General features: G+C 51.9%; 2 protein-coding genes across 3 annotated transcripts in view; one reads left to right on the top strand and one right to left on the bottom strand.

The window, feature by feature from the left end:
- Window positions 1-948: 948 nt before the first annotated feature.
- FKRP (fukutin related protein) lies at window positions 949-11963 on the bottom strand. Its single transcript, XM_058280474.2, is given in 6 exon segments — window positions 949-1410; window positions 1412-2098; window positions 2100-2207; window positions 2210-2589; window positions 10254-10315; window positions 11909-11963. Coding segments are annotated over 4 exon segments (1488 nt in total). The 5' UTR covers window positions 2552-2589; window positions 10254-10315; window positions 11909-11963; the 3' UTR covers window positions 949-1059.
- Window positions 11551-25651, top strand: part of STRN4 (striatin 4) — a 30185-nt gene continuing 16084 nt past the window's right edge. For both annotated transcript variants that reach the window (XM_058280473.2, XM_058280472.2), the window contains exons 1-5: window positions 11551-11850; window positions 18607-18710; window positions 19354-19427; window positions 20785-20863; window positions 24236-24433. In XM_058280473.2, coding sequence (XP_058136456.1) covers window positions 11572-11850; window positions 18607-18710; window positions 19354-19427; window positions 20785-20863; window positions 24236-24433 — 734 coding nt within the window. In that variant the 5' untranslated portion in view covers window positions 11551-11571. The remainder of the gene's footprint in view (window positions 11851-18606; window positions 18711-19353; window positions 19428-20784; window positions 20864-24235; window positions 24434-25651) is intronic.

Below are 25651 nucleotides of genomic sequence, written 5' to 3'. Positions count from 1 at the left end.
CAAGCTGAGTGTGGCCACTGTCTAAGCTTTTTGGCCTTGGGCAAGTGATTTACCATTATAGACTCACCTTCCTCGGAGGGCTGAGGTGAAGGCTAATTTCAATTAACCCAAGTAAACTCCCAGAACGACACCTGCTAGACAGTAAGCACCCAATAAACGTGAGTTGTCACTGCTGTTGACCCGACTGGCCTGTGCAGAGCTGAATTCAGGAGGTATCAGCCGGTAAGGGGTGTAGCTGGCTCTTAGCCACAGCCGCACCTCTGGGAGGTAGCCCGCTCCGAGCCTGCTTCCCCTTCTGCCAGATGGGGTTCAGAGCAGCGTGCAGCTCGAAGGGCTCTCTGAGGAGGAAGGCAGGTCGCATTCCGCTTCCCACTGAGGCAGAAGGGGAGTCTCCGCCGCCCCGCTTCCCGCCTGGGCTGAGACCACAGCGGCTGTGGGAGCAGAGGCCCTCGGCGGCCACCAGGAGCGGGACTGGGTCGCCCTCTAGTGGCCGAAACAATCCCAGCGGCCAAGGGACTTGGGAGCTGGTGTAGGAGACAAGGAGAGCACGCTGGGGATCCGGGAGGAAACTCAGGCACAGGGGACCTGAATCCTGGCAGCCCGGCCTGAGGATCTACACTCTTTCTAAAACCCGACGGCGGGCTTGTTATTCCAGACCGCCGAGCCGAGGGCTCCTGGCATATTGGGCCCGACACGACTTTGAGGTGCGGGGTTGTTTTGGGCCCTCGGCCGCCTGGCATCCCTGACGTCGTCCACCGAAGGCCAGCGCCACCCCCAATTAGTGGGACGACGATCGCCCACCGGGTGGGGGTGGGCAGATCTTTTCATTTGAGGCTCCGGGTGCTGCTTCAGATTCTCGACCAGGCCCTCTTCTGCCGAAGCCATCCTCTCCGGTGGTCTCCCTCTAAAGACGATTAACTCCTGAGTCAGTTTATTCTGTCCCCTTCCCTCGCCCCAATCGCCCAATCAAATAAAACTCCACCCCCAGACAGATCGCCAAAAAATCTAGCTTCCCGTGCCCAAATGTCCCCCCTGACCCCAGCTGCGGGCGCCAGGGCTTCAGCCGCCTCCAGCCAGGCTCAGGAGCGCCGGGTTAGGGTACTCAGGGTTCTCGATGACCCCGGAGCCAAACTTGAGCTCCAGGAAGCGGCGGTAGTTATTCGGCGCCTGCGCCACGAAGCCTGCAAAGGGCAGGGGCACGAGCGGCTGTAGGAAGTGCTCGGGGAACTCGACGTCCTGCCGGTGGTCCAGCCACGTGTCCTTGGTCATGACGCCGTTGCGGGGGTAGAAGGGCCACAGGTCCACGTGCAGGTGGTTGCTCTCGCTGTACTGCACGCGGAAGAAGTCGCCCTCCACGGCCTTCTCCCACACGAAGCCGCGCTCGTCCACCACCGAGCCCGCCTCGGCCCCCCCGCAGCTGCTCGCAGTTGCCCACATCCTCCAGGTAGATGCCCAGGTCCACGTCGTAGTCCCACGGGATGATGTCCCCGTGGCGGGCCGCGCCCAGCAGTGAGCCGCCCTCGAGCCAGTAGCGCACGCCGGCCGCCTCCAGCACGCCCACCACGTGGCGGGCGGTCTCGCGCAGCGCGCGCAGGCAGCAGGGGGGCGTCCAGCGCGCCTCGTAGAGGTAGGCCGGCGTGTCGCCCACCACCGTGCCGAAGCAGCGCGTGCTCTCCTTGCTGCAGCCGAACCACTCGCGCCGCCCGCCGTCCCAGCTCACCAGGCGGATGCCCAGGGCGCGCAGCACGGCCGCCCGCCGCGCGCGCCCCTCGCGCTCCGCCTTCCAGCGCGCGTGGGCCGAGGCCAGCGGCGGCTGCCGCGCAGGCGCGAACAGGGGCTCGAGCAGCCGCACCGCCCAGCCCCGCAGCGCCGTCTGCAGGAAGAGGCTGGTGCTCAGCGGCCGCGCCAGGGGCGCCGAGAGGTTGAAGAGGTCGCGGGTGCGCAGGACCACCACGGCGTCGCCGTCCAGGGCGTCGCAGCGCGGGCCGGCGGGGGCCGAGCTGTAGCGGGCCGTCCACTCCCGCAGGCTGACGTTCAGGGCCAGGCAGCGGGCGGGATTGGCCGTGGCGACGGGGGCGGCCACCAGGCGGGCGCTGCCCCGCCCGCAGCGCCTCCGCCATGCGCTCCAGCTGGCCGGGTGCCTCGGCTCTCACCCCGTCGGGCACCAGGGCCACGAACTCGGTGGCCACGTAGGTCTCGGGGCGCGCGCGGCCGCGGCGGGCCGGTCCAGGGCGGGCTGGAGCAGCGCCAGGCGCACGTTGGGGATGCGGGGCAGGGCCAGGGGCGGGTAGGGGAGGGTGTCCGCCGCCACCACCACCGGCTGGGCTGGGTCCTGCTGCAGGAAGGAGTCCACCAGCTCGGGGACAGCGTTGTCAAAGGCCTCGAACTCCCGCACCAAGACCGTGACGCGGGGGCCGGCGGCAGACCCGCCGCGGGGACCCCGGGTCCGGGAGCTCCTGGGTTGGTGCTGCAGCCACGAGACATAGAAGAGGACCAGAAGGTTGAGGGTGATGGCGGCCGCCAAGGCAGCCTGGCAGCGGGTGAGCCGCATGGGGCTGAACTCAGGCCCTAGCTGGGCCGCCAGGCATCCTGGGGAGGGGGAATGAAAGGGAAGGCTGGAGCTGGTTGTCAGAGCCGCCCTCGCCCCAAGCCTGGCCCTTCTCTCCCCACCTTTGCTCCATTCCCCTCCTTTTCCTGATTTGGTTTCAGCTCCGACTTCCTCTCCTCCAGGAAGCCTTCCCTGACTTCCCAGACTGGGTTATGCAACCCCTCTGGGCAGCTTGGGCCCCTGGATGCCCCCAGCCCAGCCAGATCACTCTGAGTCATCACTGTATGAGGACATGTCTCTGTCACTCACTGGACTGCAAGACCCATGAGGGCAGGACTGGGGCCTGTCTTTCTCCATCTCTGCTCGTCCTCAGCACCACCCAGCACAGAGCCAGGTACACATTAGGCGCTCAAGAAGCTTTTTATCACCTTCCTTTTTCCCTCACTCAAATGCACCCTTTGCCCCTTCTTTGTTAACTTCTCGTTCAGATTCAGGTTTAGTTATAAACACCCCTTACCCCCAGCCCCAAGCCCTTCCTCTCTACCATTCCCTCCTCCAGGAAGCCACCCTGATCTCTTCCTTCTCTCCCACCCCCACCCTGGCTGCAGGTGTTGCTGATGGTGTGGCCTTGAGCTTTAGCCCCCCCAGTGTCCCCTGTCCCCCAGCCCTATGGCCTCTATCTCACTTCCTCAAATCCTCGGGTCATCTTTTTCCTGGTGTTCAGCCAAATTGTTTCGGTTTTGCAAGAAAGGCCGGGAAAAAAGAACAACAATAACAACAACACATTTTTATCATAACTCCCAAATTTTAAATGCTGGCAGCTAATTTTTAAAAAAAGGTGGCGTGGGCTGCATCAAATGGGGGATAGCTGCTCCCAAACAACCCCCAGGTGGCGCTGTTTCCCTTGAAGGTTTGGCTGGTCTCGGGAGAGATTCCCTTAGAGATGCTCAAAAAATTTCCACCATAAGGGCTTTGTTGCTCTCTGTTCCCCTTGACAGAGGGGACATCAGAGACCTAACTAATCACCAAAACTTTGCGCCTTCTAAATACTTTTGAGCCCTCCTCCCCACTCCCACAGCTCCCCTCTCACATTGGCTCCCCTCCGCCCAGGTCCTGTCCCCTCCTAGTCACAGTCCTTGTGGCTGCAGGAACCTTCCTGAAGTACAAACCTGACCTGTCCCTCCCCTGCTCAGATCCTGCCATGTGCCCTGGGAGAAAGCTGCAGCCTCTTCCAGCAGCCCACAAGGCGCCGTGTGCCCTGGACCTTGCCCACCCACCACTCCTCATGTCCTGCCACACACCCTGCCCGCTCTGTGCCTTAGGCATCCTGGACTTTTCTTTCCTTCAAACAGGTTTTGCTTCTCAGCCTTTGCAGATTCCATTCCCGCTGTGTAGAAAAGTCTCCTCTCATATGTTCCCTTCTTCCCAGTCTCCTCCTAGAAAACTCCTCCTCCTGCTTCAGGCCTCAGCTCAGAGGTCACCACTGGCTCCCCCTTCCCAGCCCTGCCCACCCTGGGTTGTTGCTGCCTGGGGACGGGTCTGCTTCTCCCACTGAACTCAGCCCCAGGAGGGCAGGGCCAGGCGGGGTTGTCTCAGCCACCACTGTGTCCCTAGCACTTGGCCGGACACTGAGATGCACTCAGTGAAAAATGATGGCCAGGGTCCAGGTCCCTGTGTTTTTAAGGCCAAGGCAGCTCTGTCCCAGCACCTGCTCCGGTCCCTAGAGCCAAACTCTGACCACATTGCTAGGTGCCTTCCTCTCCTGTCTCTCCCCCCAGAAATGCCCTCCTACCCCTCTGCCCATCCCAGTCCTGCTTGCCCTTTCTGGACCCAACTCAGATGGCACGAGAGAATTAAGTCACACTTTAAGAGTGATTTTCTGTTCTTTAGAACCTTGGAATTGCCTTCTGGCCCTTAGATCCCTCCCACCCCCTTTCCTCCCACTCTTCTGAACGTCGGCCACATGCCAGACACTGATCCAGGCACTGGGAAGACAGTGGTGGACACACAAGGACGGCAGACCATGTCCCTGCCCTCGAGGAAGTCACACTGTGGGGGAGGAACCTTTGGAACCAGAGAATCTGCCGGGTCTTAGAATCTCATCCTGTAGGTGGTTAGAAGTAAGAACGTCAGACCCCGAGACAGCTTTAGAATCTTCCCGTCCTGAAGGCCAGAGCCAGAGACCATCCTCCTGCCTCTGCCCCTTTCCCCTCCATCTGCTCCCTACTCCACTCCCGGAGGGAGCCTGTTAAAACCCGAGTTAGGTCCTGCCCCTCCTCTGCTCAAACCTGGAGCTCACACCTCACTGGGGAGAAGCAAAGTCCTCATGAAGCCCCTCACACTCTGCCCTGTCCCTTCTCTGCCCTCACTGCCTGCCACACCAGCCACCAAATGTCATTCTCCAGGCACAACCAGGTAACTCCTGCTGTGGCCTCGCTGTTCCATCTGCCTGGAATGCTCTCCCCCCAGGTATCCACAGCCTTCAGGACTCTGCCGAAAGGTCCCCTGTCCAGGGAGCCCTTCACTTTGACAGCCTGATTTCCTTATCAGCCTCTCCCCCATTCCTTTTATTTTTCTCCCTAGTACTTATCTTGTAGATTTTACTTATTCATCTTGTTTACTGTCTGAGTCCCCGCCAAAGGTAGGGATCAGTTTTACCTGTTTTGTTTCCTGACTTCTCCCCAGCACAGAGCTCAGAAGCTGGCACACAGCAGGTGCTCAACAAATGTGTGCTGACTGAATGAAGAACTTGAATTTTAAGCTGGCAGAGCCTGTAGCTCAGAGGCTTTTGCCATGCTCTGTCTGGCTGACTCTGGGCCAGGCGTCCCAGCGGGACCCAAACCAGATCCTCAGACTCCAGGAGGTTTGACGCCCAGATGAAGAGGTGCCACCTACTGGTGAGGGTGTGAGGCAACCAGAGAGGACAAAGGAAGTTCTCTAGTTCCCTGACAAGGCTGGTCTTGTCAATTGCAAAGAGGACTCCTTGCTTGAGGCTTTGTCTGGTCTTTGTTGTTTGTTTATTTTCTTGTCTTTCCTTCCTCTTTATCCCCCCAGTGCCCTTTCCCCCCCCCCTTTTTCCTTTTTTTTAGGGGCTGCAGACAGTATTTCTTGTTTACTGTGTTTCCTCATCCTCGATGTCCTCTTTTTTGTGTGTACTGATTTTGGCTACCAACACTATCCCCTGTCCTTTTTATCTATCTTCCATCTTCTATTGTTTCTCTTACATTCCACCTCTTTTTGTTTAGCCCCCGATTTTTCTGACTTTTATTTCTAACACTTCTATTCTGTTTTCTATCTTTTTTTCACTCTTTATGTTACTGTCCTTTCTTTTCTTTCCTTCTCTCCTGATCACACTGGCCTTTTAGTTCATACTATATTCTTCTCCATATTCAGTTTACCATCTCATTGTAGGTACTCCACTTTTTTTATTGTTATAACTCTATAACACAGCTTGCATGAGTTTAATATTCATTCTCCTAGGTCTTATATGGTTCTGCTAACATTTACTATCAATACTACTATTACTTTTTCTCTTCTTACCTCTTTTGCTTTCTCTGGCCCTAATATTTTCCTTCAAGAGAACTTAGACAACAATGAGGATACAGAATAAGAACAAAGTGTCAAGAGAAAACTTAACACACAGAAAAAAAGCACCTAAATAAACCCCAAGACTAGAAGGAGAAGCTATTCAACCAAACAAACCCATCAAGATAAAATGATGACCAGACAGCAACAAAAAATTACAAACCATACCAATATTCAGGAAAACATGTCCCAATCCAGTGAACAAACTAAAAACCAGGAGTAGGAGCAAAGCATCAAACAACTAATCAAAGCTCTCAAAACAAATATCATGGGCCAATTTAATGACGTGAAGGAAGAGATTAAGGATATTAAGAAAATACTTGGAGAGCATACAGAAGAAATTGTAAACATACACAGAAAAATAACGGATATGATGGTCATGAACGGCACAATCCAAAAAATCAAAAATACACTCTCAGCAAATTAACAGCAGATTTGAAGAGGCAGAGGAAAGCATTAGTGATGTGGAAGACAGTACATCTGAAATCAAACATAGTAGGATTGATAAAAAGGAAAAATCCAGCAGGGACTTAGAGACCTGAATGACAATACAGAATGCACAGACAAATGCATTATAGGCATCCCAGAAGGAGAAGAGAAGGGAAAGGGGACAGAAGGAATGTTGGAGGAAATAATGGCTGAAAACTCCCCAAAACTATTGAGAGAGATGGATGTACATGTCCAGGAAGCACAACACACCCCAAAGAGCATAAATCCCAACAGACCTACCCCAAGACATATACCTGTCAAATTATCCAATGCTCAAAACAAAGAGAAAATACTGAAGGCAGCAAGAGAAAAGAGAACCATCACATACAAGGGAAGCTCAATAAGATTAAGTGCTGATTTCTCATCTGAGACCATGGACAAGAAGGCAGTTGTACAACATAGTCAAGATACAAAAAGAAAAACATTTCCAGCCAAGAATACTCTATCCAGCAAACCTGGCATTCAGAAATGATGGAGAGTTCAAAATATTCACAGATAAACAGAAACTAAGAGAGTATGCCAACAAGAAATCTGCCCTTCAAGAAATACTAAAGGGGGAAACGGACTTTGGCCCTGTGGTTAGGGCGTCCGTCTACCATATGGGAGGTCCGCGGTTCAAACCCCGGGCCTCCTTGACCCGTGTGGGGCTGGCCATGCGCAGTGCTGATGCGCGCAAGGAGTGCCATGCCACGCAAGGGTGTCCCCCGCGTGGGGAAGCCCCACGCGCAAGGAGTGCGCCCGTGAGGAAAGCCGCCCAGCGTGAAAAGAAAGTGCAGCCTGCCCAGGAATGGCGCCGCCCACACTTCCCGTGCCACTGACGACAACTGAGGCGGACAAAGAAACAAGACACAGCAAATAGACACCAAGAACAGACAACCAGGGGAGGGGGGGAAATTAAATAAATAAATAAATCTTTAAAAAAAAAAAAAAGAAATACTAAAGGGAATTCTGCAGGAGGAAAGAAAAAAACAGGAGAGACAGAGTTGGAGGAGAGTATAAGAACAACTAAAAAGACAAAAAGAAAAAAAAACAACATATGACACACACAAATCCCATGAAAATATGGCTAATGTAAGTAATTCCTTGAGAGTTAAGAGCACTGTCAAGAGACACAGATTGGAAGAATGGATAGAAATATGACCCATCTGTATGCTGTCTACAAGAAACCCATCTTAGACCCAGGGATTCAAGGAGGTTGAAAGTGAATGGCTGGAAAACAATCTTACAAGCAAACAATAACCAAAAATGGGCAGGAGTAGCTATATTAATATTGGACAAAATAGACTTTAAAGGGAAGCGGACTTGGCCCAATGGATAGGGCATCCACCTACCACATGGGAGGTCCACGGTTCAAACCCCGGGCCTCCTTTACCAGTGTGGAGCTGGCCCACGCGCAGTGCTGATGTTGCTCAAGGAGTGCGACCCTTAAGGAGAGCCGCCCAGCACGAAAGAAAGTTCAGCCTGCCCAGGAGTGGCAGCCGCACACACAGAGAGCTGATGCTGCAAGATGACACAACAAGAATAGACACAGATTCCTGGTGCCACTGACAACAATACAACAATGGAAGCAGATACGGAAGAACACTCAGCGAATAGACACAGAGGGGAGGGGGGGAGGGACGGGGAGAGGGAAAAAAATGACTTTAAATGCAAAACTATTGTGAGAGACAAAGATGGCCACTACGTATTAGTAAAAGGGGTAATCTTTCAAGAAGAAAGATCATAAACACTTTTTAAAAAAGATTTATTTATTTATTTAATTCCCCCCTCTTCCCCGGTTGTCTGTTCTCTGTGTCTATTTGCTGCGTCTTGTTTCTTTGTCCACTTCTGTTGTCGTCAGCAGCACGGGAAGTGTGGGCGGCGCCATTCCTGGGCAGGCTGCACTTTCTTTCGCACTGGGTGGCTCTCCTTACGGGCGCACTCCTTGCGCGTGGGGCTCCCCTACTCGGGGGACACCCCTGGGTGGCACGGCACTCCTTGCGCGCATCAGCACTGCGCATGGGCCAGCTCCGCACATGGGCCAGCTCCACACGGGTCAAGGAGGCCCGGGGTTTGAACCGCGGACCTCCCATGTGGTAGACGGACGCCCTAACCACTGGGCCAAGTCCGTTTCCCCGATCATAACACTTAAGCTCCTAACTAGGGCACCTCCAAATACATGAGGCAAACACTGGAAAAACTAAGTGAAGAAATAGATGCCTCTACAGTTATAATGGGGACTTTAATACACAATTATCACCACTGGACAGAACATCTCAACAGAGAATCAATAAAGAAACAAAGACTTAGAACAATATATTAGAGGGCTGGACCTAATAGACATATACAGAACATTACACCCAAATATAGCAGAATATGCATTCTTCTCAAGTGCAGATGGCTCATTCTCCAAGATAGACCACATGCTGGGCCACAGAGAAAGTTTCAAATGAATTCAGAAAGACTGAAATCATACAAAATAGTTTCTCTGACTACAGTGGAATGAAGCTGGAAATCTGCAAGGGACAGAGATCCAGATTAGGCACCAAGATATGGAAGTTAAGCAACATACTCTTAGACAAACAGTGGGTCAAGGAGGAAATCTCAAATCAGTAACTACCTTGAAACTAATCAAAATGAAAACACAACATAGCAAAACTTATGGGATGCAGCAAAAGCTGTACTGAGAGGGAAATTCATAGCCATAAATTCATACATCAAAAAAGAAGAAAGAGCTAAAATTGAAGACCTAACTGTACACTATTAAGTTCCCTAGTTCCCTGACAAGGCTGGTCGTGGCTTCCCCAACTTCAAGGGCTAAAAACCCCTTCAACGGGGCCAGGTAGATAAAAGTGATGATTTTGAAAACCTGAATGTTCTGTTTCCTGAATCAGGATGATGATCACTTCAACAATTCTAGCAGCTCGTGATGTGTCAGATCCTCTTCCAAGTACTTTATACATATCAACTCAGTTGATCCTCATATTATGATCACATTAGAAGATGAAGAAACCAAGGCACAGAGAGTTGAAGTCACTGGCTCAAGATCACACAGCTAGAAGTGGAGGAGGCAGGATTTGACCCAAAGAGGCTGGCTCCAGAGTCTGTGATTAACACCAATAAACTCCACTGTCTCTCTTGGGTCCACTCACAGCCCTACCCACAGTCTATTTTCAACATGCCTTTCCCAGCCCTAACATGATAGGTGCTCTCAAAACTGCATTCATTCATTCAACTCAACAAACATTTCTTTGAGTGGCCTCTGAGCCAGAAGCTGTGTTCTAGGGACAAAGAGTGAAGGTGGTGAGAAAACAGACAACACCTCACAAACTACAGACAGGGCAGGAAACCCAGTGGGCCGTGACAGAAAAACTGGGGGTTGGCTTTAGAATAGGCAGCCAATGAAGGAAAAGACAGTTAAGCTGGGATGTCTTTCTCTCCATTCCCCACAAAGCAACATAAGTGGATCTAAACCCACTTCAGGACTGGGTTCACCAGGCCCGAGGTCTGCTCTGGCCTGAGCTTCAGAGCCTCAGTTGCTGTATCTGCAGAATGGGAGTGTGAGAGGTAGAGAAATTGTATGGGAATGGCCCTGGAGACGAAGACAGGGCAGTTTCCCTGTGAGTGCTGGTGACTCTGAGGGACTTCTTACCTCCTAGGTGGCTGGCTGGGGGGACTCAAGGGTGGCGGTCTGTGCCCAGTTCAGCTGCCCTGCTGTGGGAAGAACCAGAAAATTCAAATCAGCCAATCTGCAGAATAGAGCACAGTTTCATTTTACTTACAAAAGAGGCGGCTAGAGGGTCAGGAAATTCTCTGGAAACCCCATAAGCTCAGGCATCACCCAGAGGGTCTCAGGAGAGGGACAGAGTGAGACAAGAGGATGTCAGTAACAATAACAACCTGTAATGCCCCCCCATGAATGTGTCCAGAAAGGTAGGGCTGGAGGGCACAGATGCTGTTACCATGCCAATGTCTTCCCTAGACACAATCCATCTAGAGACAATCCTAAAATATCCCCTACCTTGGTGGGCCTAATTTCTAGGATCACTGGAAAGGGCTGCCCCTCCCCCATTACAGAGTAACCAGGACTTGGCCTTGCCTGTTTCTCACATCCCTGAAGATGGGCCAGGCCCTGTAACCATAGTAACTGTTCCTCAGAGCATCTCCTCTAAATAAAAAACACCTGGTTGGTTTGGCCCATGGGCCACCCACGGTGGGAAGTGGGGGGAGATGGTTACCATGGTAATGCCAACATAGTAGTTATTGGGGAGAGGATGGGGCTGGGGGGGAAAAGATGCTTCTCAGAGATCATTCTCTTTGGGGCTGGGGTCCTTTCCACCTGAGTGCTAGGTGAGGAAGGTTACCATAGTAATCCGATGTTGGGAGGAGTAGAAGGACCACCAGGGACTTAGGTTACCATAGCAACATCCTCCGGGTGCAGGGACGGGAGAGGTATGGGGCTCCATAACCACAAAGGCGGAGAGGAGGGGAGGGGAGAGTGGGGGGCGGGGATCTAGCCTGGGGAAGGGTTACTATGGCAACCCACCTGGGCGAGGAATCAGAGAGGATGGGGCCGCTGCAGACACACCCCTGGTGGTCGCCCTTTCTCTCACAGAGTGAAAGTGATTGTCAAGGGGGAGTGGAATTTGGGTCTGGAGAGGGTAAGAATCTTTCCTTTGAGCGAAGTAGGAGGGGAGTAGCAAGGGACCCCTCCCAAAGTCTCGCTGCTCCTCGGGGCGTGCCGTGCGCCGGGCCTGGGTCCGGGTTGCCCTCCTCGGGGCGCGCGCCCCGCCCCTTCCCGCCCACCCGCGCGCGCCTTCAGGGTCTACCCGGGTGGGCGAGGCTCGCGCCCGATCTCCTCTCCCTACCGGCCCCCCCGCCGTCCCCCGCCGGGCGCGCGCGCGGGGGGTTGGCGCGGCCGCGCAGGCGCGCGAGGCACAGCGGGCGCGCGGGCCGGCCCCGGGGCCTCCATGATGGAGGAGCGAGCGGCCGCCGCGGTCGCCGCCGCCGCCTCCTCCTGCCGCCCGCTCGGCTCCGGTACGGGCCCCGGCCCAACGGCGGCGGCCCCGGCCTCTGCCCCTGCCCCTGGGCCCGGCCCGGCAGGCAAGGGAGGCGGCGGCGGCAGCCCCGGGCCCACGGCGGGGCCGGAGCCCCTGAGCCTGCCTGGGATCCTGCACTTTATCCAGCACGAGTGGGCGCGCTTCGAAGCCGAGAAGGCCCGCTGGGAGGCCGAACGCGCCGAGTTGCAAGTGAGTGCCACCCCGGGACCCCCGACCCCCCGCCCAGCCCGGCCCGGTCCGGCCTCACCCGCCGCCGCTGCCGCCGCCATCTTGAAGCAATGGCCGCCGGGACGGCCGGGGCGGGGGGGCGTGAGGGGACCGCGACCGGCTGGGAGAGGGAGTGAGCGGCCGTCCGAGGAGGGTCCTGAGAGGACCCGGCCGCGGGGTAGGGGAACCCGGCGGCGCGAGACTGGCCGAGAGAAGGGGGCGGGGGGGCCCCAGAACCGGCAGCGAGTGGCAGTGTGCGGTGGACCCGCGGAGGGGTCCTGAGGGGAGGGGACTCGGGGCGGGAGGGGCCCTAAGGGAACTCAGGAAAGGATCACGAGGGGAGTTGGAGGGGTCGGGGAAAGACGCGAGGGGTCTGGCAGGAGAGTGAGCAACAGGGTATAAGAGACCCCCGCTCTCCCCGACCTGCCGAGGGTCGGAGATGGAGCTTGATGGGCCAGGTGGGAGAGAGGGGGCGTCTGAGCGGACTTGGGATCCGCTGAGGGCCAGGGCGAGACCCAGCGGGGAACCGGGAGGGGAAGTCCCTGGAATGGGATGTGTTTCCGAGCTGTGTGTGGACTCGGGCCGGGAGGATTCCGAGGGGTCCCCAGGATGGAGGTGTGTGCCCTCTCCTACGGGGAGGGAACTTGGGGGAGCCCTGGCAGGTATGGCCACAGAGTGTGGGGAAGGGTCCCTGGGATGGCAGTGTGGCCAGAGCAGAGCACGCACCTAGGAGCCTGTGTGGAACAGCTTGAGAGCGGAAAGTCCAGCCTGGGGGTGTGGAAGAGTGGGGGTGGCCCTGAGGTGGGAGGTGTCAGGTAGGGGACTCTGAGCTGGAGTGGGGGGGGCGGGAATCTGGGATGAGGACAATGAGGAGGACTTTGGAAAAGTGGTGGGAGGAGGCGTCCCTGGAGCACCCTGGAGAGATGCGTTTGTTGACCTTTCTGGGAAAGACCCCCATGGTTTGTAGAGTAACTTCGGAGAAGGATGTGCCTTGGGGTGATGCAGACCTGAGTCTGAGGACTTGAGCCGTGTTGCCTGACCTTGACAAGTGTGGGAGTCCTTCTGCAGAGACTCACTAGAAGAATCTGGGGATCAGAGATGAGAGGATTTGAAAGGGTCCAGGGGTGGGGCACGAGGAGTCTGAGGGTTCCTGGACTGGGGTATTACTGGCAGAAGTTGCCAGCATCTGCTTCTGGGAGCCCCTTCTGATTTGATTTTTTCCTGTCTAGCTGAGGTAGGGACCAAAATAAATAACTGATTAGAATTTGTCCAAAGGATAAAGAGTGCCTCCTCTCCTAATTTAGGGTTATCAGAGTGCATCCGGCAATTCTCCCACCCACACAGGGGATCTTAGCTGTGTGGAAGCTGAGGCTTGGGGCTGGAGCAGCCCCGGAATAAAGCACTCCTCACTTTCGTGTCCCACACTCTATTTCCGAAGCTCTTTCCAGCTTGTATCTCATCGGATCTTCTCAGCACCCCATGAGATAGGCCATAATGATAGCACCTCCGGTTTACTGAGTTCTCATTTTGTGCCAAGCACTTCAGAGACATGTTACCATATAAGCCTTGTAACGTTCTGGGAGTATAAATGATAGTGTACTTCTCCCCCTCCTTCCCTCCTTTTTTTTTTTGTTAATTAGAAGAAGACACCACTGCTTTCAGAGGATAAATTATTTATCTAGCATCACTCCCAGTAAGTGGCAGAGCTGGTCTCTGGACTTTCAAACCCATGCTCTGTTCCTCTCTCCCACCCAGTACAGATGTGAAAACTGGCCCAGGGAAGCTCAGTGACCTCCCCAGGGGAACCCAACAGTCATAGTAGAGCCTGGACTGGATCCTGGTCTCTTGGGCTCCATGCTAGTGTACCCCACAGCACCCACCAAACCACCTTCTCATCTTGGAGACTAATGATTGCAAAGGTGTGTGTTTTATTCTCTCTCTTAGTGACCCTTCTTGGAGTTTGAGAGGAACTTGTGAGTAGTATCCAGTTAGACTCTTCCTCATCTAGGTTCCAGTATCACTTACTTTGTTATTTGTGTTTTGTTCTGTTACATACTAGTAAATGTTCAAACATCTCAGAAGTGTGTGTGTGTGTGTGTGAGAAAAGGGAAAGTCCCCTCCTCATCCCTTCATCCCTTCATCCCTTCTCTATTCTCTCCAGCTTTCTTCCCCAACTGGTCTTGCTAAAAAGGTAGTTGTGTGTGTGTTTAACATATGAGATTATATTATATATCTTTTTGTGATTTTTTTTCCCCCACATACTAGTGCATTTTGGTGTTCTGTCCCTTTAGTATGGAGAGCACTTTCTTGTTAGTTTTGATAACTAACTACCAGCTGTTCCATTGAATGTCACTGCAGTAGTTTCCTTGTTCGTGGACTTTTAGGTTGTTCCCAATTGTTCACCTTTAGAACTGGCAGCAGTGAATATCCATATATTCCCAGGTGAGTATGAATAAGAAAAGATAGAGAATGGAGGTATTTATACACTGCTGTTCAGTTCCCAAGTTGCCCTCCGCCAGCTTGTACTCCCACCAGCAGTCCCACCTCTACTAAAGCACTGATCATGGCTTCTGTGAACGCTTCTAAGGCCCAGACAGTGTCAAGTGTTTCTGACTTGTGAAAACTTCAGCATAACTGAATCCGGCTGTTCCTAGCCCAAGGCCTGCTGTATAGTCAGTGCCCAGTAAGTGTGAATGGCAGAAAAGGCAGCCCTTGTGAGGGCTTGCCAAGAGGCCCCCAAAGTTGGGAGCAGAGAGGTGTTATAGATGCAGGCTGATAATAAGCAGAAATTGCTGGGTGGGGGGATTCCCACACGTACACAATGAGGTTTCTGTCCTTCAGGAACTTCCAGGCTAACTGGGGAGGCTGGTTTGCACAGGACACTAGAGAACTGTCTAAGTTATTGCATAGTTGGGTTCTCAATTTGTGTCTCTGCCCACATTCTGTGGCACTTCTGAGAAGCTCTGTGAGGGCAGGAGGAACCTCTTGGAGCAGGGGGTTTAAATGGACATTCTGTGCAACAGAGAAGCAGGGAGATAGGGTGAGCAAGGCCCCAGCTGAGAAGGTGAGGAGCTGCCCCTCCTCCCCGCTACCAGCCTCACAAAGGGACCCTGAGGGAGCCAGTGGGAACTCATCCCTGCCACGAGCCTCTCGAGCTTGGGCAGGAGGAGTGTGGGAGATGTAGGGCTAGATGGACCGAACGGGGAAACCCCTCCAGGGCGCTGGGACAGGAAGGTGGGCAGCAGGGTCACAGAGGGGAGGTTCTCTGTGCAGGCTGAGAATATTCAGGGTGACAGTGAGGTCTCAGAATGGTGCTGGGGGCATGTATGTTCTGATAGTCTGGTCAGAAGGAGTGGCGGTGGGTGAATATGGTGAGTAGAGTCCTTGCCAGCTGTCCACAGCACCCCCACAACAGGCAGCGGTAGCTGCTGGCATGTGCAGTGGTGGGAGGGACTAGCCACCAGAACTTTCTCTGAGATACTGGTGGTTCTCTTTCCTCACTTCTGCCAGGGCAATTGGAGAGGGGCAACAGAGCAGCAGAGTGAGATCCTTGTATCATAACTAGGAGAAGGGAGATAAGGCGTTGATATGGTGGCTAGGAGACAGTGGCAAGTGGGAGGGCTGCGCATGATTCTTTTTTTGGCAGGGCTGGTGGTAGCATGATTCCTGATTCTGCTTTCTTCCCTAGGTATCTCCTCACGGTGAAATCTCACCATGCCTTATCAATCCTCCCTTAGTATCTGAAATCCATTCACTCCCCCTACCCTGAGCCTAGTCTGGGCCACTATCATTTCTCCCTTAAATTTCTGTGACTTATCCTGTAACTGGTCTCTGTGTCTTTAGCTTTGTCCCCAGCCATCAGTTATGCATATTATAGCTGGAATTGCCTTCATAAAATGGAAATCTGATTGTGTCTCTCCTTTGTTTAAAACCGTTCAGTGGCTTCACCTGTTCTCTTTGGATACATTTCAAACATGCTAATGTGTTAGTTGGACCTCTGGCTTCTCTTAACTTCCCTTGCTAACTCTTTCATACATTGTGATCCCACCATATTGGCCTTTGTAGAATTCCTTAAGCTTGCCACATATCTCTGGGCTCTTTCCTCTGCCAATGGTATGCTTCATCTCCCCTAGAATACTTCTACTCAGCCTTCAGGTCTTAGCCAGACTATTGCTTCCTTTGGAAAAACCTTCCTTAACTCCCAAAGTGGGTAGCACGTGCCTCCTCCCCTAACTTCTTTGGCTTTGTCATCATGGCCCTGGTCACACCATTAGTTGTCCTTGCTCATGCCACCTCCTGCGCTAGACTGAGAGTCCATGGAGGCAGGAACCAGGTGGCTTCTCTGTGATAGCCTCAGTGCCTCCCACGGTGTCTAAGATTGCAGGAGGCACTGAAAAATAAATGAAGGCTCTCAACAGGCTGCCCTGGTGCTGGGGAATAGAGCCACTTGTGGAATCCCAGAAGAGCCAGGGAGGGCAGGGGGGAGGTGGCCTGGGGCTTGTGTTTGGCCATCTGCCTTTTCTCCACCTCTCCTCCTACCTTCTGAAATGACTCAGAAGCAGAGCCGATTTGGGTGACTGAAAAGATACACAGAGGCCACTGCTCATGTGAGTCTGCCTGTCTAAGCTTCACGTGCTGATTTAAAGTGTAAAGTCCAAAGAGTTAGGAGGGAAAAAAAATAAAAAGCCTAGTGATCTGAATGACCAGATGAGGTTTCTTTGCCCTGGTGACATCTATCTATTTGTAAATTTTTTGCCCCCACACCCCACTAGAATATAAACTCCCTCCCGTTCTATGCTATCCCGTCAGTGCTACAATATTACCTGCCACATAGTTGTTTCCTAATAAATTTTTGTGGAATAAATAAAAAACCAAATAATCCTTTTGAAATACATTGATGCACATATATTTCTTTTTGTTCATTGAAGAGGAAATGTATTCATGCTACTCTGAAATTTTTTTTCCCATTTCAGAACAAATTTTGGTAGTGTTCCTATTTTGGTGCATATGGTTATATGGCATTTTTTAAAAGAGCTGCCTAGTTTTCCATTCTATAGAGAAACATTTGTTTAACCAGTCTCCTATCGTTGGACATTTAAGTTACTTCTGGCTTTTCTTGTCATTACAAGGCATGTTGCAGTGAACGTCTGTGTACATATAGGTGGGTATACCATTGCAGTATGTCCAAAGTATAAATTTCTAGAGGGAGAAGTGCTGGGTCAAAAGGAAGGTACATTTAATGTTTTTACAGATACTGCCAAGGTGCTCTTTGAGAAGGCAGTGTAGGACTGTTCCAGTTTTCCCAGTCTCTAGCCAGTGCTCAGTGTTACTCGGTTCTTTGCTAATCTGAGGGAGAGGACAGAGGTGATAGTAGGACTGCAGGCACAGGGCTGTGCTATACACCAAGGACACAGGGCAGGGGAGGGACAGCAGTGGGTGACGTCTGAGAGCGTACTCTGAGAAGGTGTTCTGGAGCTAGGTTTTGAGAATGAGCCAGGGCTGGACCAGGTGTCCAGGACTAGACTGGAGGCTTCGGGGGACCTGTTGAAGTTCTTCAACAGGTGTGAAATGTGCAGGGAGCTTGGCTCCAGGAAGATGCAACTGCCCATGGGAACAGGAGGCCTGTTAATCAACAGACATCTCTGCTTAATTGGTCTTGTGTCTCAGAGGGATCTTAGCTTCCCTAAAGAACTGAGCCCATTTTAAAGTTGCAAAAGAGTAGACAGGATAAAACTGATAAGAGGAGGAGGAGCTGGCATTTATTAGCCTCTATTCTGTGCTAAGCCTTGGACTGAGAAGAACCTAACAAATGCCTTCCCAACAACCCTAAGGTGTCGTTGCTTGCGTGAGCCTCATTTTCTAGTGGGGGAAACAATGACTCAGAGGTTGATGGCTTGCCCAAGATCATACAGCCAGTAAATGGCCGAGCCAGGACCCTGGACTGGAACGGTGGTGAATTTGGGCAGAAGCCAGGGTTGAGTGCTTTGCTAAGGGTTTTGGGAGAAGGGCCATCTGGACATGGTCAGGGGCCAGGCTCCTGCCTCGAAGGCTGTTGGCCAGTGTCTCCAAATGACCTGTTGACAGACCAGAGCAAACAGGCAGCCCAAGCCAGCAGGCAGTGTGGAGTAGGTAGCAGGAGCCGTGGGTCCTGTCTCTGGCACATCTCCCTCCCTCTGAGCAGATGTCAGTGGGATGGTTGCTCTCTGTGGTGGGGGTCAGGCTGCAAAGCTTTTGCATTGCAGCAGGAGCTGAGCTGAGCCACCCACTCTTGTCCCTAAGCTCCGGTAGTAGCTTCCTACGCCTCCCAGAGACAGATGCTATGGTAGAAATAGTGGGACACCACCTCCACCAGCAGCCTTAGGGACAGCATCTGATTCGGGGTGGGGGAGGAGGAGTCCAGGACTGGTAAACCCTCCCCACCCCTACCTTCATCCCTGACCCAACTTCTCCCAGTGACTGAGTTAAATTCAAGCTGGCCCAGTTTTAATTTTAGAGGGAAGGATTCCCTTTCAGGTCTTTGATTGAGGATGACATGGGCAGGGGACCCTGGAAACAGACCCAGCATCCCCTTCCATTGTTCCCTTTAACCTTGGCTGAGGGTTCTTGGTGCCTGAGGAAGTGGCTGCTGTGTAACATTGTAGGGGAAGGAACTGATTATGTCTGGGTGAGGGCCTGAGCCCTATGTCCTCCTGGTCCCTTTTCTCTCCTTCCATTGTTCCCCTCTTTTCCCCTTCACAGGCCCAGGTGGCATTCCTCCAGGGAGAAAGGAAAGGGCAAGAGAACCTAAAGACCGACCTGGTGCGACGGATCAAGATGTTAGAATATGCGCTGAAGCAGGAGAGGTAAGCCCTTCTGTCCCTGTCCGGGTCCTGCCTTCTGTGAAGTCACCCCAAACACAAGGGTTGGGGCGCTCTTGGTCCATGCTCACTTCTGGTGCTCTGCTTCTAGCTAACGGACAGTTGGAAGCAGTTTTTCTCCTTCATCTTCCCAGTAATGTATGGCTTCTGGGGTCAAGGGAGGGGGGTGAGGTGAACGACCCTCTGGCATCGCAGGAGGTGGCATCCAGTCACCATATTAGTTGATGCTAGTGGCCTGCTATGTGCAACACTGTGAAAAATGCTTTGCATTTGTTGTCTCATTTATCCCTTCCAATAACCTGATGCACCTGGTATTAGAGCCCTGTTTCCCATAAGGAAATGAGGCTTTGAGAGTGAATGACTTTTTCAGAGTCATAGAGCTGGGATAGAAACTCAGTCTGCCTGACTTCAAGGAGTGGGTCCCTAACCACAGCGCGTTCTCTTGTGCCTCCTCCACCAGGGCTGCTTCCTAGCCAGGCTATGTGAGGGTGAGGAGGTGGGTGCTGTTTGGCCTTGGAAGTAATCTTGGTGGATTAGGTGGAGGTGCTGGGATTTGGGATTCTTGAGGTGAGTGCTGGCCCTATCTACTCTCCTTTGTCTTTCATTTGTTAATCATTTGATCTTTTAGGGCCAAATATCATAAACTGAAGTTTGGGACAGACCTGAACCAAGGGGAGAAGAAATCCGATCTATCAGAACAAGGTACCCACTCTGATCCTCCTTCATGTCCAACCCCTGCCCACCACAGCTGAATGGAAAAGTGTGAAGGTGGGGTGCCTCTTTCTTAACTTTGCTCCTGTAGAAAGCAGAATTGGCCCTGGGGACTGAGGAGGAATGTCATTCTCAGTAGCCCCAACCTAGGTTATCCTGTGCCAGGTACTGTGCTGGGCTCTCTTTAGGTCAGAGAGAGGCAAAAAAAGCCAGTCCTTGCCACCATTCCTCTGGAGATAGAGACAGGCACACAAACAGAAGAACTGCTTCTCTGTGTGGAGCCTGAGATAGGACTACTTACAGGGGGCTGTGGAGCGCCTAGGAAAAAGCTAGTGAATTCTTCATAGAAGAGGCACAGTTTGAACTGGGCTTTTATTCATTCATCAAAAAATACTTGTTGGTGGGGAGCTCAGGGTTGCACACCGCCTTCCTACATGTAAGGCCCCGGTTCAATCCCCAGCATTGATATGTACAAAAAAAATAGCTTTGGCTGCCGGCTTTGTGTCAGAGATCAGGGACAGCAGAGAGCAAGGTAGACATGGTCTTTGCCGTAAAGCCCCTTACAGTTTAAGCTCCTTGAAAGAAGAATTAGAAGTGAGGGACAGTATTCCAGGTAGAGAGAAGTATAGAAAAGCACGGAGATATGAATGGCACATTAGAAATGGATATTCAGCAAGACTGGACACATGGTGTGGGACAGCGGAGGTGGGGTGGGGAGGGTAATGGTGGAACTTTGGCTGAACTGTGAAACCCTTAAATGCTCGTCTGGAAGTGATTATCACCTGTCATAACAGGGCCTGGCTCCTACTGGACTGTAAGGTCAGGGACCACAGTTTAGCGACGCAGCCCAGGCACCTAGCCAGGCGTAGTAGATGCTCAAGAAATAGTTCATTGAATTAAATAAATAAATGATCTAATTTAGTACAACAATTCCAGGAAGTAGATGTTGCTATTATTAACCTTATCAGAAGAGGAAAGAGAGGCTCAGATAAGTAACGGAATCCTTTAGTTCAAGATCTCACAGCTGGGAAGTGGCAGAGCCAAACTTGAACCCAAGTCTGCCAATTCTCTTGGAGCCAGGCCAACTTTCTATGCAAGAAAATAGCATAACTAGGTTTCATTTTAAAGATAGCTCTTGGAGGATGGTTTGGGGAATGAACCAGTTAGGAGATGAGAGATGAGGAGCTTCAAGAAAGAATGGAGGGCCAAGGGTGGGATTCAAGCACTTTCAGGAAGTGGACACTACGGGACCCCCTGACAGTGACTGATTTGGATCCCAGGGGTGAGGGAAGTGATGGGGATATGATGGTGCCCTAAGACATCCTGCCTCCTTTCTCTCTGCCATCAGTTTCCAATGGCCCTGTGGAATCCATCACCTTGGAGAACAGTCCGCTGGTGTGGAAGGAGGGGCGGCAGCTTCTCCGACAGTGAGTGAGCAGGGCTATGGGGGCGGGTAGAGAAGCAGCACATTGGGCTTGGGAGATAAACCCTGATGTGCCACAATCCTTGTCCCCATTTGGGATACTATAGTATAAGGATCCCAGCTAACTGCTGCTGGGATCGCCTGTCATGTCACCCTGTGGGCAGAGCCCTGCCTGGAGAGAGGGAGATAAGGGCGCCTGCCCGAGGAAGGGACTCACTACATAAGGCAGGCCTGGGGGACCTGCACTCTTAGAAAGCTACCCTTTTGAGTTTGCGGAGCTTTTAGCACCTCTTGGCATTTTTTAAAAAGGGTAATGTTATTTTTTATCACCGAAGAAAATAAGGTGTTTTAGAAGCACAAAGAAAAAAATGAAAATAATTCATAATTCCATCACCCAAGGAATTTTATTACCTATAAACATTTTGGCATATATGGTCATTCTCATGTGTATGTGTGTGCAAACAATAGTGGCAAAATGATAATGTATGTAATACTGACTGAGTAAAAACTGTGCCTAGCAGTTTTTACCCGTTGATTCCTCACATAAACCTCCTTTTAGCATACCCCCTACATGTAACCTGGCTTTCCCCATCCATAGGCTGTGCTGCAGAGAGGTTGTGTGTTTACACAAGGTCACTTAGTTTGTAGAGAGCCTGAAATTTGAACTCAAGCAGTCCAGACCCAGAGCCCACACTCTTCACCATTCTGCTTCCCTGCCTGGGAGTGGGAACCTTAGACACAGTTAGGAGAAAGTGAACAAAGATGACAAATGCAGGTGACTGAGGAGAGCAGTCAGGGTACTCCAAGGGGCTAGGGAGGCAGGAAAAGCTTCCCTGTAAAGGAGCCAGGAGAGGGAAACGGACTTGGCCCAGTGGTTAGGGCGTCTGTCTACCACCCGGGAGGTCCGCGGTTCAAATCCTGGGCCTCCTTGACCCGTGTGGAGTTGGCCCACGCGCAGTGCTGAGGACTTGGCCCAGTGGTTAGGGCGTCCGTCTACCACATGGGAGGTCCGCGGTTCAAATCCCGGGCCTCCTTGACCTGTGTGGAGTTGGCCCATGCTCAGTGCTGATGCGCGCAAGGAGTGCCCTGCCACGCAGGGGTGTCCCTGCGTAGGGGAGCCCCATGCGCAAGGAGTGCGCCCCATAAGGAGAGCCGCCCAGCGTGAAAGAAAGTGCAGCCCGCCCAGGAATGGCGCCGCCCACACTTCCCCTGCCCCTGACGACAACAGAAGCGGACAAAGAAACAAGACGCAGAGAACAGGACAACCAGGGGAGGGGGGGGAATTAAATAAATAAATAAATAAATAAATAACCTTTTAAAAAAAAAAAAAGGAGCCAGGAGAACAGCAGGGGACAGTTGTTCCACATCTTTTTTTTTTTTTAAGATTTTAAAAAAATTAATTTCTCTCCCCTTCCCTCCCTCCCAGTTGTCTGCTCTCTGTGACCATTCACTGTGTATTTTTCAGTGACTGCTTCCATCCTTATCAGCGGCACCAGGAATCTGTGTTTCTTTTTGTTGCATCATCTTGTTGTGTCAGCTCTCTGTGTGCACAGCGCCATTCTTGGTCAGGCTGCACTTTCTTTCGCACTGGGCGGCTCTCCTTACGGGGCGCACTCTGCACGTGGGACTCCCCTACACGGGGGACACCCCTGCGTGGCAGGGCACTCCTTGCGTGCATCAGCACTGCGCACGGGCCAGCTCCACACGGGTCAAGGAGGCCCGGGGTTTAAACCGCGGGCCTCCCATGTGGTAGGCAGACACCCTAACCACTGGGCCAAGTCCACCGCCATGTTTCACATCTTTTGAAGCACAGGTCCCATAAATTGTTTTTTTTCCTTCTGTCCCTAACTTTTTTTTTTTCCCACATGGATAATAGTTTACTCTGTACATTGAGTGGGTTATGGCAGGATATATAATGTCCCTAACTTTTAGACCAAACCCAGCTGGCTTAAATTTTTTTACTTGCAGAAGTGACAAATGCTCATTTGTAGAAGTTAGTAGGGTGAATTACAAAAGGTCTCCTTAAATCCCTAATTGCATTCTCCAGAGGTCACTACTATTAAGTTTAGAACATCTCTTTTTTCTAGGCCTTTTGGGGGCATAATAACAAGTGTGTAGGTTTGTGTGCAGTGTATATTTATATATATATTTTGTTTTCTTTATTTTTTTAATGTTACATTAAAAAAGTATGAGGTCCCTATATACCCCCCACCCCCCTCACCCCACTCCTCCCCCCATAACAACAACCTCCTCCATCATCGTGAGACATTCATTGCACTTGGTGAATACATCTCTGAGCACCGCTGCACCTCATGGTCAATGGTCCACACCATAGCCCACATTCTCCCACAGTCTACCCAGTGGGCCATGGGAGGACATTTTATGTCCGGTAACAGTCCCTGCAGCACCACCCAGGACAACTCCAACCCCCAAAAATGCCCCCACATCTCATCTCTTCCTCCCACTCCCTACCCCCAGCAGCCAACATGGCCACTTTCTCCATACCAATACCACATTTTCTTCAATTACTAATCACAGTAGTTCATGAATCGAATATCAGTAAGTCCACTCTATTTATATATATATTAATTTTTTTAACAACTCAAATCATAGAATTTACTATTTTTTTTAAGCCATTTATTGCGGCCATCTTTCCCTTGCACACTGCCTCATTTATTTTCTGCCTAACGTTGCCATCTGCAACATATTTTTTAGTCATTTGCCTGCACAGTCCACATGGGCGGGCATTTAGGCAGTCTCTTGTGTTTTAGCTGTCACCCATGACATCTGAGCAGAATTCCTTGTGTGACAGTGCTGTGTGTGTGTGCAGGGGCTTCTCTTGGAGTTAAGTCTAACAAGTGAAACTGCTGGGTCAAGGCATATGCTTACTTAAAATTTTATTGTTTAGTCTTTTGGAATTTCCTTTATTGGTTTATTTATAATTAGATAAGTTGTGAGTTTACAAAACAATCATGCATACCATACAGAATTCTCATACATCACCCCACCACCAACACCTTCCATTGTTGTGGAGTATTTGTCATAAATGATGAAAGAATATCATCATAATATTGCCAACTATAATCCATAGCTTACATTTGGTTTATTTTTTCCACAAACCATCCTGCTGTTAACACCATGTGTTAGTATTGTATATTAGTTGTAATTCATGAGAGAACGTGCTCGTATTTGTACTGTTAACCTCAGTCCATCATCTACCATGGGGTTTACTGTGTTATGTGGTCCCGTGCCTTGCATAATCCTTGGTATATATTCTTAAGTTGCCCTCCAAAGAGCCTGTCCCAGTTTGCATTGGCTCCTGCAAAATATAAAAACGCCCGGGGGCGTCTAACCTGTGCTGTCCTGCCTCCCTCAGGTACCTAGAAGAGGTGGGCTACACGGACACCATCCTGGACATGCGGTCCAAGCGTGTACGCTCTCTGCTGGGCCGCTCGTTGGAGCTCAATGGGGCTGTGGAGCCCAGTGAAGGGGGCCCCAGGGCCCCGCCGGGCCCCGCAGTCCTCAGCGGGGGCGAGTCACTGCTGGTGAAACAGATTGAGGAGCAGATCAAGAGGTGAGCTCTTGGGCCTGGTAGGGCCCCTCCCTCTGTCCCTCCTCCCTCCTGATGAAGACCAGGGTCAAACAAGAGTCAACAGATGTTCCCTGGTGTTTTGGTGGCCTCTTTTCCTCCTGGAATATATTATATGCTCTTTCATTCTAGAAGGCCCTGTCCCTTTGCTGGGATCCCCAGGATTCTCTTCTGGGTGCCCTTGCACACAGTTTCCCACGGCTTCAGCCACTGTGCTAATACCATGGCCTCATCCTCAGCCGCCCACTTCCCTGAAGCTCAGTCCTGCACGTGCTCCTCAGCAAGCACTGAGTACCCACTAAAGGCAGACCCTGGGCTACGTGCCGAGGTCACAGTGGGGAGCAAGACAGACATGGTCACCATCCTTGCGGAGCTCTTCTTATTCATTCTTTTCATCAGTGCTTGTTATTTATCAAGATAAATCCTATTGTGTTAGATGATCCAAAGTATGACAGCGAAAATACTACTATGGATTGAGTAGGCTAGGAGGGCCCATTTGTGGAGGTGATGTTTGCTTAGAGAACTGAATGAGGAAAGGGTAGCCATACAAGTAGCCAGAAGAAAAGTATTCTAGGCAGAGGAAACAGCAAGTGCCAAAGGTTCTGAGATGGGAAAGACTTGGCATGTTCCAGAAACAGAAGAAAGCCAGCAGAGTGGAGTGGAGTGAGCATATGGAAGCTGTGGTCTGTGGTGAGAGATTGACATCTCGGAATGGATCAAATAGGGCCGCACAGGCCATGATAAGGGCTTTAGAGGCTACCGTAAGGGTGGTGGGAAGGCAGTGGTTTTGAGCAGGGGTGCGGTGTTGACCTGATGAGCTCGGTCTGCTTTGAGAAGGAGAGGCTGTGCGGAGCAAGAGAGGAGTCAGGGAGACTTTTAAGGAGGCCAGGTGAGAGATATGGATGTGAGCAGTGGAGGGGTGAGGAGTGGCTAGATTCTTGATGTTTTGAGGGTAGAGTGGGCACTATTTAAAGGGCTGGGTGGAGTGGGGAAAGAAAAGGAAGAAGTATGACTGCAGCGTTTGGGCTGAGCACCTGGGAGCAGCATTTACCAAGAGGGGAAGACAAGTTGTGGAGTGTCAGGAGGCCCATTTGGGTCATGGGAGGTTTGAGGAGCCTGCTGGACAGCCACGGGGAGATGCTGAATGCCCCATCTGGAGTTCAGCAGAGGCATTAGACTCGTAAAGGCCCCTCTGGTTCTCCA

This window comes from Dasypus novemcinctus, chromosome 18, assembly GCF_030445035.2.
Source record: "Dasypus novemcinctus isolate mDasNov1 chromosome 18, mDasNov1.1.hap2, whole genome shotgun sequence".
NCBI classification, from domain to species: Eukaryota; Metazoa; Chordata; class Mammalia; order Cingulata; family Dasypodidae; genus Dasypus; species Dasypus novemcinctus.
The sequence above is the reverse complement of the archived record's forward strand: the minus strand, read 5'-3'. Positions and strand labels throughout refer to the sequence as shown.